This window comes from Festucalex cinctus, chromosome 8 (genome assembly GCF_051991245.1).
Source record: "Festucalex cinctus isolate MCC-2025b chromosome 8, RoL_Fcin_1.0, whole genome shotgun sequence".
Taxonomy (NCBI): Eukaryota; Metazoa; Chordata; class Actinopteri; order Syngnathiformes; family Syngnathidae; genus Festucalex; species Festucalex cinctus.
Window position 1 is genome coordinate 19179138 of NC_135418.1, and position 15777 is coordinate 19194914.

At 39.8% G+C, this 15777-nt stretch overlaps 1 protein-coding gene across 5 annotated transcripts in view; it reads right to left on the reverse strand.

Annotated features, from left to right (window-relative positions):
* srgap3 (SLIT-ROBO Rho GTPase activating protein 3) overlaps positions 1 to 15568 on the reverse strand; it is a 65588-nt gene extending 50020 nt beyond the window's left edge. For all 5 annotated transcript variants that reach the window (XR_013284602.1, XR_013284601.1, XM_077529552.1 and 2 more), the window contains exon 1: positions 15129 to 15568. Coding sequence is in view for 3 of the 5 variants with exons in the window: in XM_077529552.1 (XP_077385678.1) it covers positions 15129 to 15192 (64 nt within the window). In the remaining 2 variants the exon portion in view is untranslated. The remainder of the gene's footprint in view (positions 1 to 15128) is intronic.
* Between the last annotated feature and the right edge of the window lie 209 nt (positions 15569 to 15777).

The following is a 15777-nucleotide window of genomic DNA, read 5'->3' on the forward strand; positions in this document are numbered from 1 at the left end:
ACATGTTGCTAACATAATGTTAGCATTAAGCTAGCAGACTTTCAAAGGATTTTAGAAAGCATATTTGGTTGAACAAGTGTGTGAGAGCGGTCAAACAAACAAAAACATTTTTAACCTAGTCCCTCTGTATCGCATTTTTTCGCATCTCAATAACTCTTGCTGTTGTGAATTTTAGCCCATGAGTCCACACTTTAAGGACACTAAATAGCATTCCTAAAAGAAGTCATCCGCGACTGGTTTAAGATATTTGCACCCTACTTTTACTTCAGCCAACAAGACGAGTTGCTGACTGGCAGAAAGTGACATAGGCGACATTTCCACGCTGCTGAGGGTGTCATTTTGGTCAGCCAAGCCCTCCTTGTGGATAAACGCAAGCTAGGAGGAAGCTTGTCATTTGAGGTGCAGCAGTGATGTTGGTGCAGAGGAGCGGTCCCCTCTCTCCCTGTGATGTTCAGCCCGGCGCAACCGGCTTCAACCCTGCGGTTAACCACCGTCCCAGCCCACCCTTTAATGCAGGGGGGCCTCCCTTCCCCTTCACAGCTTTCAAAGCGTTTGCGACGCCTGCATGAGGGATGCAACTTCACAGCTTCCCAGGAATTTCTCCAATTCCCACAAGTGCTCCTTTCCCCCTTTGTGTTTGATTTCCCTAAAAAAGCAAATCGCAGCAGGCGAAACGAAAGGGAAAATGTGACAGTTGTGTGGGTGAGTGAAGGGGAAGATATCAGAAAACGGGCCACAACAACAAAAAAGGAACTCTGAACTACCAGCTCTACATTCAACACAAGGTTGGGAAAATAGGTCACCCAGACGAAAGATGCGTTCGAAATCCTGAGCCACCGTGGAGAATCATTCCCAGATCTTCGAGGGCTTCATTGCTTGCGGTTTCTACAAAGTGACGGAAGCTCGCTGGTTGTCCCTAAAGTGCGGTTTATGATCATGACGAGAGCGAATGTCAGCAGTTAAAGGGAAGATGATACCAAAATTGTGCACTTTTAATTCTGCCCCCACTGAAGAGGGATGGAGACTGTTAGCCATCGTTTATTTATGTTTGGTTAAATAACACAGTAAGGCTGCGTATACATTCATTCAATATAGATGGAGATAACCCTATTAAAATGTACCTAGAGCTTCTCTGGGGATATACAAATCAATCGAACTTGCTAATTCATGAATTAATATTTGAAGCAGATCAGCCTATTCAAAGGCGGACTCACTGAATTTGTGCAAACATTTCAAGTTGTTGATTAAGCTACCTGCTATGTGGCAGATCTGCAGTGTGCTGTGTTTCTGTTTAGAGATGGAGCCATCTGCTATCTGTTTGGTGGGAAAAGGGGGGAGGGAGGAAAGTTGGATGAACTGTATTGTGGTGAGTACAGAAAAAACTTCAATCTTTGTCTATAGGGAGCATTTACTTTATTATAGAATAACTCTTTTGGCTTCACATACAGCAATGCAATTTATAAATAAAGTTGAGTGGAGTGTATATTACATTTCTGCAGCTCTGATTTACTGATGACTAAAAGCTCATCATGATACATTAAGAGAGCGGGTAATATATATTAATGCCCTTAAGGCAGTACCGTACATCATCATTAAAAGTGACCTGCCCCCCTAGCTTGAGCACCTGCTCCCCAACATCATTTCCTTGACAGTGTTTCTAGGCAGGAAACGGTGGACACAGGAAGACCTCTGGAAACAAAGGCAGGATGTATCAACTCCGTGACCTTTGACCCTCAAGGACAACAATCCTGTATTGGCAGCTGGATCACAGCGTGGTGGCCCTTTTGACCAAACCAGAAAATGGCTTTGTGTTGGAAATGTTTTGCTTTTCTCCTTCGGGTGTCAGAAGATATGATAAAACGCTCAACTGATTTGTTTATCATCATAAAACAAGTGAAGGCAGTTCAGTGGCAATGAAGTGATTGCTTTTTATTGTGAAGTGACAATAGGATACTATCTGTCAAGAACAATATCACAATACAGAGCTTTGATGATTAATCGATTATAGCGCAGCATAATTCAACAATGCTTCATACTAAGCAAAACAAAACAGAAGTGCTGCACTTCAAATAATCTGTGCAGGAAAATGGGTTGTTATGGTCATTACTGACGAGTCAATTTGACAGTTGAATTACATGGTAGGACGTGAACTAAACAGAAAGTTGCCTCACTACAAAATATATTTCAACAATTTTAATGGGAAAAGCTTGCATCAATAAGATTACTTGTAGGAAGATGTATAATACATACGGTAAGTCTTACTGATAATTCAGGTATGCTTAGGATGCACTATGATGATACAATTTGAACTGGAACTAATTAATTTAATTTTAATTATTTTATATGGGAAAAGGTTTCAAATATACAGTAAGGGTAGTTTTTGACCATAGAGGTCCTACTATATACATTTATGAAAACTTACTAAATAATATTGAGGAAAGATTAGTGCTGCTCGACTATGAAGAAAATATTAATCATGATTAATTTGGTAATAATTGAAATCATGATTAGTACAATGATTTGTTTTTTTTTGTTACAAAACAAGAAAATCTGAACATGTAAAAAATATTAAGACAATATATTTCTTTGAAATGCTGTAATTATGGAAGTTTCTTTTGGACCAAACAAGATTTATTAAATTACTTATTTTAAAATAAAAAATGGTACAAATAGCTAAATTTAAACAACTCAAAGTTAGTACTAATAAACTTTTGTTTTTGTTTACGATTATGCCGATTTTGTAATTTGCAGCCCGCCATCCATTTTTCAGCAACATAGCCTATACTAAAAAAATGGCATTTGAAACAATTAAAAAAAACAAACAAAAAAAAAACAAAAAAAACTTCAGAGATAATCATAGTACAGAAGCTTATTGCATTCACTTGAAAAAAAAATCTCCTGTTTTACTGACTTGTTTTTTGTGTATTGTTTTTTGTTTGTTTTGTTTTTCTGAATAATTTTTTGTGTTTTACTGTCATAAAAAAAATATTCAGAAAAAAATACTCAAAAAAAAACAAAGCTCCCAAAAAAATTAGTCAGAAAAACAGATTTCCGTATGGAAGAAAAAAAATGAAATTGAAAAAAATAGGAGCCGCTATTACAAATATTTTTTTATACTATAGCATTTTTATAGATATGCCAAAACACAAATAAATTATTAGACTTTTTTTTTTTTTATGACTAACCACAATTTCTCTTCATAACATTGTGTGACTTTGCATCCATCCGATTTTCTGTATGTGGCCCTCAAACGAAAAAGTTTGGACACCACTGATATAAACACACATACACATGAGAGACAAACTACTCTAAGCCAAATTCACAATTTTAATCCCCAACTGAGCTCTGCAGTATCTGAGCTTTACGCTGCAGTGCTAAATTCACATGAAAAGTAAGCCACATATGCAAGAGCAACCTTTATCCAGACCTTTACTTCGCTTTCTTCGCCTCTTCTAACCAGTCTGACAATATGAGTCTTTGAGCTAATCCCCCACTTCTCTGGTCTGTTTTTTTTTAATCCCGCCATGATGAAGGAAATGTTGGATTCACAAAGGCGTGCTCATTGATGTCACTCCATCTCGCCTGCTTCCATCATTAGCTGGGAGGGCTGCAGCACACGCTCTCAAAGATAAGAGGAGCCGAGAGCAAATCAATGGGCGACGAGAGGTGTGCAGTATGTCAGCTAGTCTGTGACCATTGCTCATTCCTCATTAGCTGATGCTTAATCAACGTATTAGCTTTAAAAAAAAAGAAAAAAAAAATCCCATTTTGCCACAATTAACACGAACCAATTGTGGTGCAAGTGCACTCGCGCTGTCTCGCATTGATTTATTTATTTTTTTCTTCTTCTCCTCTCGGGTGCTGAAACGCCGGCGCGTTAGCACGTTATATGAGCCCGACGCTTCAGGGAAGCCCGAGCGTGAGCCGCAACCCGGAAGCTGGAACCCGGTGGGGCCAGGCAACATGTCTCCATGGCAACATGGGTGTGCACCAGTCCCCTCGGGAGCAGCTTATTGGACAAGAGATGGAGTGTGTCTTACGAGGAGAGGTGACAGCGGCGGATGAAAAGTCACGTGTATGTGAGGGAGAGAGTAGAAATGCGTAAATGAGGTAAGAAAAACGGACATCCACAGCGGATGCAAAAAAAGGAACGACTTCTCTCTGAACAACAAATTAAAGCATCGATCCATCCATCCATTTTCTTGACCGCTTATTCCTCACAAGGGTCGCGGGGGGTGCTGGCGCCTATCTCAGCTGGCTCTGGGCAATAGGCGGGGTTCACCCTGAACTGGTTGCCAGCCAATCGCAGGGCACATAGAGACAAACAACCATCCACACACACACACAAGCACACCTAGGGACAATTCGAGGGCCCAATTAACCTGCCATGCATGTCTTTGGAATGTGGAAGGAGACCGGAGTACCCGGAGAAGACCCACGCAGGCACGGGTAGAACATGCAAACTCCACCCAGGAATGCCGGAGCCTGGACTCGAACCGAGTCCTCAGTACTGGGAGACGAACGTGCTAAGCACTCATGCACCGTGGGGGGCCCACTCACAAAACTTAATAAAATAAAGCAGACTCACATGTTACTTTTAATAGGTTGTGTATACTATCTGATGCAACTCGATTACAGTACCTAATTACCTAAAATAATTAGCAGGTACTTCATTAACAAGCCATTTCAGTAATCATCACCAACTGTAAAGATCTGCTCCTCGCTATTGATTAAAATCTTCAAACAACAACTACACTTTACATTAAACCATAATGCATATTTTTCAATGTGATCTGGCATTTAACAGCGTCAATAAAACGATTTACAGGACTCCTCATGGCACTTCATTTGTTGCGACTTGATCAATTGTCCATAAAATGTCCCATTCGAGAACAAATGCGACCTGACGAGTTACAACTTAGTTGTAAACTAACGAGATTGATTCTAACCATTTCCTTCTGTGAGCGACCATGTTGCCAACTCCTGGCAAAGGTGTATGGAAAAAAAAACAAAACAAAAAAAAGCAGGCAACCACTTAAAGCCAAGTCAATGGAATTCATTTTTGTAGACTTGTGTTGACCTGTCCCGTGTCAAACTTGTAGGGCGTGTGCAGCATTTGACTGTGGATACACAACCAAAGGCTGAGGGTTGTTGGGGTCGTAAAATTCACTGGGAACATTATTATAAACAAAACCTGCATACATTAGTGTTTGCTGTTAATGTAGTTAGTAAAAATACGCCTTTAAAAAGTATGTGGTGTACAATGAAAACATTGAAAGTGTATACCTAGTTTTGGCTCACCGTAAAGAAAAAACCCCAAAACATCACCCTAAAATACAGAAAAGCAGACTCTATTATGCAAATTTGAATTCAATACAATGGTACCTTGAGATGTGGCTTTAATACATTCACTCACCAAGTTCATAATTCAAAACATTTGTATCTCAAATCACCTTTCCCCATTGAAAGGAATGGAAAGGCCATTAATCCGCTACAGCCTCCCCCCCCCCAAAAAAAAACACACACACATTTTGTAATTTGTTTTTAAAGAGGAAAATAGCAGTACATAATACTTCAGGGAAAAATATCTTAATGACACACGAAACGACTCAAGATGCTTACTGGTGCCACCTAGGGGCAGAAACAGACAGCCATAGCTTAGCTTCTATCTGGACTTCTTAGTATGGCAGGATTAGTCATTGTTCTTTGCAGAGCATAAAGAATATATATATAGATATATATGCATGCATATTGTTAATTGTTAGCCATTTGTGCGGCCATTCCATGATTAGACATACAGTATGAGTGCAAATGTATTCTATGGGTTTGGGGTCTGGGGGCGCGCTAACTTTCAGTTGCTAGGCTAACACATAGCAATAACAGTGACAGCATCCATTGAATTTCCCATTCTACTCTGATGAGTAGAATAAATGTTTTTAAAAAAAAATACGTAAAGAGCTTATTTGTTGTGTAAGAAAAGTCTTAATTGGGAGATTGCTCCAAAAATCAAAAAGTTTTTAAGTTGGTTGATTGATTGATTTTTTTATTTGTTTATTTTTTTGATTGCATGGATTGAAAATATCCAAGTTGACTAAGCAGTGCTAGATAAGGAAAGGTTAGGTGACCCATATTGACATTCTAACTATATAGTGTCCGTCAAGCAGAATTCCTTAATTTTTTGTATACAGACATTTGTTTGCAATTTCACTGATGTGTTTAGTAATACTGGACCACTAACATAATTAAATAGACACTTTATTCATCCTCTTAAGGAGTACAGTAAGCTTCAATTGTAGAAAACAACAACATGTTAGTCTTTGATTGTCCTTAATAGAAATTTTAATAAGTCTGCAAGTCTGTCTGGTTCTATTTCCACCGTGAGAGGTGGCTAAATGAATTTATTTATTTATTTATTTTTTTGTGAGCTACAAATAGCTGAGCTATTTTAATTATCCTTAGAGTACTGAGGTGGAGGCTCCCGCTTCATAATAACGCAATCTCAAAGGTCCCAAACTTGACTGAAATGACTGAACTTCACTAATTATAAAGCCTTTTAAAGTCATTGGAGTGGTATTTCTGTACAGTGTCCCTGTTCCATGTGTTATCGATGACCTCTTAAATTGTTATTTTCTAATCGTTTTTTTTTCCGGAGTTAACTAACATTACTGTCTAATGTATTTATAAAAACAGGGCACCATTTAATAAACCCCTCGCCCTACTACTAAAGTACTAAAGTCATATAATGTGCATTTCTGATTTAAGGATTCATTTCAAATACAATACTTTTGGTTTGACTATGGCCTATAACAATATACAGTACTATACAAAATCCATCTCTAAAAAAGCATTTTTAAAAGAAGTACTTTCTTTGCTGATAATCAGACATATTGGTAGTTTGTTCTTTATGAAACTATAAAGAATGTTACAGTTGTAACGATTAGTTTGACTCTTTTGTTGTGATGAAACTTGATGTTTGCTCTGATGCTGAAGAAATAAAATGCTTCCTCAGATATTATTCAATCAATTAGTTCAATGTAAACAACTGAATGTGTTTATGTTTGATTGTGAACATGTACCAACTGGCACCCAAAAAAAAAGAAAGGAAGTGAGAGCCACTTCTGTTTAAGTTGACTTTTTTTTTGTGCAACTTTATAAATGCCAGCACACAAACCCAAAAGATAATTGAGTCTGTGTGAAAAGCTAATCTTTGTCATTCACTGAAAAGGCTGATTATGTGCACGACAAACATCCAGTTAAATAGTGGCAGCTGCCTCCATCACAGGCCTGCCACACACTGAACAACGCAACCGATAGTGACAGAATTTTTGCAGTATTCGGAGTTCTGCAACTAGTTTTCAGGAGTGCTGTAATGTAGTGACTGGAATTGCAAAGTTAGAACTCTAACGGCCAATTAAAAATAGGCTTATCAGTTTCTATCACAAGGTCTTTCACAACAAAAATAAGCATTAAATTAAAATGTTAAACAGTATAGTACAGTAACTAAAATTCACCTCTGTAATGTATCAATGCCTCTGTTGTTATTTTGCTGCCTTCCTCTTACTCCGTCATCATAGCAAACATAAAGAGTTAGCGCCGGCTCCTCAGCTAGCTAGCAGCTGGTCCCACTCAGCACGGATGGATTTAAGGCATGATATACACAAAATAAACCAGTTTCAATCTTTAACCACGGTACAGCGAAGGTTCCTGGTTGAAGTAAGCCATTTTAAACCAAAAAGCAAAACTTAACCGAAGATAGAAGTGTTAGCCAAACCGAGCCAGTAGCCTTAAGCTAAGTTTTCAAATAAGTTAAAATGAGGCTTTGTAAAGTTCTTTGGGCACCATATGTTGTTGTTGAAGTGTCATATAAGTGCTCTCCATTTATCATTTTGGTCCAATTGAATTTTTTTTTTTATTTGACATGTCATCCATTTGGAAGTTATTCATTCTTGACAGTACGAATGGAGAATCAGGATTTAGAAGGTGATTCTGATCTCAAGTTTGCTGATCATGTTTTAAAACAATACTCATCTATATTTGGAATTGATTTACATCTGTGTCTTAAAAAGCTGAAATGGATGCCAAATATGTGGTGCCTCAAAACATTGTTTCGCAAAACAATCACCAGGGGCCGCAGCTTTTCCACTGTGGCGAGTTGGTATGTGTGCGAGGGTCAATCGCCAAATGTGTGGGAGTGAGCTGTAATTTGTTTTGCGATTGTCCACGTCGCTCGGTGTGCGGTGGGTCTTTCGAAACAAGCAGCGTCAGTGTGACGGTAGTAAGCCCTGACATGGAAATACTGTTTGCGAGAGCACGTAATTACACACAGTCCCTTCAACATTGTCTCCAACATGACAAACAGTAAGGACATCTTGGCATGTCTTTACTGACATGGCCTCTTGTGTTGCCAAGTAGGCAAACCAACTCTGTGGGAAGCCCAAGTCTTTTCAACCACAGAAAAAACAAGCTGGTCCACCACAGGGCTATTGTGTTTACATGGTTGCTAGATGTTTTTTTTGGAGCCGGCAAGTCCGTGTGGGCATGTTTTCACCACCCTGCACCCATTGAGCAACCCGGCATCAGCTGCGCAGTAACGGCAACAGACTTGAGGTGACATCTCTGCATGGGCTGTCCACACTAACCAACTCTCGGCGCTTTGTGAGCGCAGTGAACCGTGAGCAGTTTTCACTTTTTATATGAGCAGAGTGACTCATTAAAGCCTCAGCTCAGCATCATGGCAAGTGCAAGGTTAATTTCACTATAAAACATTGAGACGCAATAATAGGCCAGAAATGTGTTTCTTTGTGAACTGCAAAAAAAAAAAAAAAGTGCATAACATTACAGTTAGGTTTTGTAATGTCTTTGTTTTGATGACTTACGGATTCCTAAAAGTGACACCAAATGATTTCTCTGCCTTCTGTGAAAACGAAGCAGTTTGCAGAGAGGATGTCACACATGACTGTAAAAGTGTCAAAACATGCTTCCTTGTCAGAAACGCCTCGTGTGTAAATTCACAAGCATCTGTGAGCTTTCCTTTTTTTATTTTCCACATCAGAGAAGCTGTCTAACTCCTGGATGAAAACGTGCAAAATAACTTGCAGTCTAATGTAGTTTTAAGAAGGTTTAAAAAAAAAAAAAAAAAAAAAAAATTAATAAAATAAACAAATAAAACAAGACAAGCACTACTCCCAGAGGTATGGCGTGCCAGGAAACCTGACTGGAGCCAAAATTGACTCCACTCTAATCAAACAAATGAGTGATCCATTTCAAAGGCGGGTGCAAGAAAAATAGCCGGTAGAATAGATGAAACTGCTGACCCTAAAGTAAAACCAAAGTCAACAATAAAGATGTCCGCAACCACTTAGCAAAAATAAATATCTATATTGTGGATATGGACCAAAAAAAGTTGCTGTGTCATCGTAATACCGTTCTTGCATGGCAAACCATTAGCGGAGCAACATTAAAGATGGACACAATCAATTAATTAATCATTGATTGTTAACACATTCACTGCCAGCCCAAAAATGCATCATTTGACGTCTTTTTCCGTCAATGGCAGTGAATGAGTTAATATCATCTGAATGGGATGTATGGGGGCATAAATCAAAATCAGATTTATTGGTCAAGTATGCCCCCAGTATGCAAGCGTCCCAAATTTCTTAGATGGCAAATGGGAAACATGAGGAAGGAGGGAAAGTTCTTGTCTCTTACCTACACTCTTAAAACAGCTGGATTAAACGTTTAACCATATTGGGTGAAATAGCTAACCTAGGACTGGGTTCAAAAAGGACTGAGCCGATGCTGGGCTGTTTAATTGGCAGGTTAATTGGATGCTCCGAATTGTACCTCGGTGTGCTTGTGAGTGTGGATGGTTGTTCGTCTCTCTGTGCCCTGGGTGTACCCTGCCTACTGCCCAAAGCCAGCTGAGATAGGCTCCAGCACCCCCCGTGACCCTTATGAGGAATAAGCGGCCAAGAAAATGTATGGATGGATGAATTGATTAAGTTTATCCGCCTTAAAATAATGTATAGAGCCCATCATGAAATTTTACCAATCAACATGAAAATTAAGTGCAAATTAAGAGGAACCGATATTTTTTCCAAGACTTCAAACAGAACAAAACAAAAACGATGTATTTCGACTCAAGGTGTCAGTTTGTGGAACAATCTGGAATATAAAACCAAATCATCTCAGTCTATTTGTATTTTTTAAAAATGAATAAAAGCACAACTATTGGAAAAATATATTTAGCACAAGGTCATGCTGTTGAATTATTTTTGTTTAATTGTTACTTTGAAAGTAGGGCTGGGCGATATGGCCAAAAAATAAAATCTCGATTTTTTGTAGTCATTCAGGACGATTACGATTTTAATCGATTTTAACCTAATAAATCCAAGAAACGTTTTCAAGAAAGGTTTCATTTATTCAAAAATAATTCCTGTGCAAAATGTTCAGACACCATACTGATTCTAGATCAGTTTTAAAGCAAAATTACATCACATAAAAGCATTTGGATGTAACAGAACATAAGAACAACAGCTTTTAATCATCCAGAAGACAAAATTCAATTTCCCGATTTAGCAAATTTTCAACGATTCGATTTTTTAAAATGACGATGTATCGAATTAATTCGAATTTATTGCCCATTTTAAAAAATGAATAAAAGCACAACTATTGGAAAAATATATTTAGCACAAGGTCATGCTGTTGAATTATTTTTGTTTAATTGTTACTTTAAAAGTGTTTTTTTTTTTTTTTTTTTTTATTAGGGGCAGATATCACAAGTTTGACTTCTTTATGTCCCCTTTCATTTCTTTTTAAAGAATGAAATACATTTGTTGAATTTAATTGAATTGAACTCTGCACCTGATTCTTATCATTTTCATGGCGAGTTTTGAAAAGCTTCCGCAGTCCCGCAGGCTTTGAGTTTGACGGCTGCAAATTAGAGGAAGTGTGCGCGCCCTCGGAATCTTGCAAAAATGTAAGCGGGCAGCACTCCGCGGTGCGACAAGCACACACCATTCCAGGCCGGTCACAGTTAACCAGCCTCGCGATTGACATGGAAATGCATGATGTGGCGGCCTGAATGGCTTGAATAAAGCAAAGGAGGCTTTGAGTTGCCTTTTACAATTATATGAATGAAGTCCACTTCATGGTGTTCACTTCTCTTGGTGCTTGCCACATTCTGCTATTATACTACTGATTTTTTTTTGTTCACGTCGCTCACTTATCAGACCTCATACATAATAAAACAACCTTGTGATCTTGGATTGACCCAATCAATGACACTCTGATGACAAGGGCCCCATCTGCCGTGTCCACATGAACCATTAAGCCATAAGTCACAATACGACAGGTGCAATTTCCAATGTGAATTTCATTAGCGCTCACTCGCTGGCTGGTTCATCTCCAACGCGGCCATTGTTGTGAGGATGTGGAGAGCCCTCTGTGTCAGTGCAGTCTATGCAACGCACGAGCGCTGAATGACAAATTATCCATAAATTAGCATCCCTGTTCCTCGTGGCGTTCAAGGACCCTGGCTAATGCAAAACCGGGCCAGACGGGGCCTTGCGCTAAAACAGGCGCGTTACATTTACATCCACGGCGCGGTGGCATCTGAGTTGAATAATTGAGGCAAGAATGATTAAAACTAGCCTCGGGTAAAGCAGCGAACAGGAAAATAAGATGGACGTTGACACGGTGGCGCTTTCTCAAAGAAAATATCCAAGCGCTTGCACTTTGAGATGCTAAAGCTGGACCTGAGGGATAATGAGCCAAAGCCCCTGAGGTGTAGCATAAATGGAGCCATTGGGTTTTTAGTCATGGGACCAGTCCCTGCAAATTAAACCCGAGCAGCAGCACTTGGGGAAATACTGACTGAAGATCAGTACGTTCACAATTGTACTCATTGTGAAGTGTCCACAAAATAATGCGGTTCGGTGCACCCTTTTTTTTTATTTTTTTAACAAAATAACTGACCCAGGCCATATCATTTTCAGACCCTTGCCTGGGCTAAACCATGGCTACACTAGTAAGGGTGGAGACGAGACAACCACAAACCATTTGGTCCACTACGGGACTAGATTGGAAAGATCTAAAAAAAGCAAAAAATACAGTGGTATGTGATTTCGGAAATGTAATGCACTGTTTTATCTAAAGGGTGTGTTACACAACTTCCATCAGATGAATACAGATATAGACAATGTGCATTGTAAATAATGATTTGTTCAGCAAAATTTCAATGTTCCACTTTTTTTTTTTTAATGGGTCAATTTGAGTGTTAAGACCAGTTAAAATAAATTATGGCATCTTAATCAATGTATTAACTAGGGATGTTCGATACCACTTTTTTTCAGACCGATACCGATACTCAGACCCTCAGTAATCACCGATACCGATACCAACTGCTGATACCAGTAGTACATTTTGACAACTAAAATAAAAATCACTAAAAGATTTTTTAAACAAATATATTTCCTTTAATTTTAACAAAAAAACAGCACAGTCACTCTTCAATAGTCTTAACGCTCAAAATAAAACACACAAATGGTCTTTTAGTTTAAGATTCACAATTTTGAATTATTTCCAAACCGGTGAAGTTTTGGTGAAAAATTGCTGCAAGCTAGCGCCAGTTACAGGCAAGGAGGACTCACTTAACGTCTTCCCCCTCTGCCATCGGTCGCTTGTACTCGTCTGCGTCACGAGTACTCGAGTACTTGAAAAAAGGCTGGTATCGGCCCGATACCGATACCTGGTATCGGTACTCGCCCATCCCTAGTATTAACCAATCTAGGTTGTTCGAGGCAATTATCACCCAAAATCTTCATCGACAAATTTTCAAGACATTTTCGAGAACAGTTATAGGTAGTCCCTTTCCTGTTCCAGCATATTTATGTCCTAAGGGTCGGTTCAAGGATATTGTTGTCGCTGCGTCTTCCGGGTGGATCATCGTAACGATTGTTTCTCGATCCTGTCAATCAATCTGCGTAACGACGTCGTAAGTGCTCGTTCCTAGCTGCGCATGCGCACTTTGAGTGTTTGTAGCATGTAGCTAGCTTCCTGTAGTGAGCTTCGGATTCGGCCGTTCATCGTTGTAGCTCCACCGAACTGACCGCGTACTTTGAAAATAGCTGAGAGCCGCAAGAGGACGTCCGTATGAAGCGAGGCCGGCTGAAGAAACTGATGAAGATGAAGATGAAGATGAGCTCGCACGTTAGCGACATTTGAGAGGTGTTTCCCCCGGACGAGTAGGAAAGCTGGTTGGATGGTCTTCCGCATGCGCAGTTTTTTTAAAACACGACAAATGCTTGGCTTCCACTTTTCGAGAACATCACTGAATCCACCTTTAATGGGAAGTAGAAGGTCCAGAAAGGTAAGATAAGTTTCGTTTGGAAGAACTTCAAGAACCTCAACCTCTTAACACATTTGGTGTAACTATAACAGAGTTGTGATTCAGACCCAACATGAATGACTGAACAAACTTCCGGTACTGCCAGTTGATGTCCTTATACATTTGTTTACATCAGGGATGAGCAACTGGCAACCCTTGATTAATTTTGTAAATTAAAATTGCTATATTGGAGCAGTTTTAAGTTGTAATAACAGTGTTCACCAATAGATGGCAGACTTTACCCTTTCTCTATTTAATGGTCTTACAAACACATATGGTGGCTTAATTGGATAAGTGATTGCTGTAATGTATGTCACACCATTGCATCATCATTTTTTATGCATTGAGACTATTTTTTTTTTAGATGATTTAAGATGCACTTCTCTATATTGGTTCAATTTTTAAAAAAACACAAAAAAAACTAGGGATAGACCGATAATCGGCCCCGTATCGGCGCCGATATTTGGCATTTTGACAAATATCGGCATCGGCCATTTTTTGAATCTGAAGGCCGATAAAGCTCACTGAGCAGGGGATACTTGCGAACGTAGCGAATTTGGGGTTTTCATCAGGATTTGTAAGATGTTCGCAGTCAGTTTTTATTTGTCGTAAACACATTTGGAACATATTCACACAATTTTTCACCGCGAAAATCTTTTTGAAACGTTTTTACGAACCCTAACAAAAACCCCAAATGAGCTACATTCACATGAATTTGTTACTCAGTGAGAAATTATATATAGTTTGAAAGAATTCCCCCCCCCCTCCCCATTTTACTGCAAATGAATATCGGCTTGAAATATCGGTTATCGGCCGACTTGACTACAAATAATCTGTATCGGTATCGGCCTTGAAAAAACCATATCGGTCTATCACTAAAAAAAACGGACATGTCGTTGTTTTTTCTGTCTTTTAAAATAGAATTTTTGTCATATCCGGTTAGTCAGTGGTCCTATGTGGGCCCGTGCATTTACATGGTGTAGCAACCTCCATTATTTTTCAGCACCTCTAATTGGTCTATAAAGATTAAGTACTATCAAATAGATTGCATGTGTCCTAATGGTTTCCGTGTGGCAACACAACGTGACAAACAGCTTCCATCACAATTTTGCACCTGTTTGGTTTGTATATAACAATCACAAATTGTTCCCTCAGAGTTAATCCGATGACCTTCAATTGTGATTCTGAATGAGCTCACTAACATCAAGGATAAAGCAGAGCATGTCAGCGTGAAAGATAACAGCCCAGTTTGGTCAATAATGACTAAACAAGTCAAAACGTGATCAGAGTTCTTTCTCGCCGTGGCCCACCCAAAACCATTGAGACCTCTAATGAAATAAAAATTCTATGAGTCACATTTCACTCACTATTTGCATTCATTTAATCAACAGGAAGCAAAAGAGAGGCCCCAAGATGTGGTGAAGAAGGTGCAGCCACCCTGCACTCATTTCAACACAGGGATTTATTTTACCCGGCAACACGAGCGTGCAGAGGCAGGATCCTAACCACATTGTCATCCACCACAAAAATCCAACTGCCTGTGGATGAATGCATTCGCGCGTGAGGGGAACACATATTTAGATGTTGGGGTCTCGTGGTATTGTCACTTGCTTTGCAGGGCTGATTCACATCAAAGTCATGACAACCGTTTCAAAAGTGCAAACCACCAGATGTAAGGTTAGGTTAGGTAATAGGCGGCGTGTGCCGTGAATGAACGTGACGTGCACAAACACGCGCTCACCTTTCACTTGGGTCTCGTAGTCCGCAATGATCTCCTTATCCTTCTTGAACCTGGACGAGGACATGGTTCTCCTGCTTCCGTGTGGCTGAGAGCCTGCAAGTCGAGCGCTCCAGTGGCTCCGTGCCGGTGTTGATCCGCGTTTCTTTGCAGAGGCTGCAGAGCTTTGCGACGTTTTCTCGCTGAAACAAAAGCGGCTTGCACTTGGCGACAATCGTTGCAATCAGTGGGAGGGGAGCACTCGGGTCCGATGTTGCATCGCTCTCTCGCTCTTATTTAATTTAATCCAGCAGCACTGAGGTGGGGAGAGGAGTTAGTGGGAGAAACAAAAGCCACAAAGGAGCTCCAAAGTGGACATGTTGGCGTGGGGGATGAGGGGAGAAATGGTGAGGAGTTAGCTCCGTGTTCCCTGCGTGTGACTGGGAAGAAGCTCACAAAGATCAGACGCCGCTTGGCTGACTAATTGAGCTGCGGGCAATGGGGGGCGGGGGAGGGGGGGGGGGGGGTGAGAGAGAGAGAGAGAGAGAGAGAGAGAGAGAGAGAGAGAACATGCCACCCCTTTTTTTTTTTTTTTTTTTTTTTCTTGCTTGCTTTATTAAACCAAAGAATAAGTACAGATCAGGATAATGATTTTAACAAAATGGAACTTATA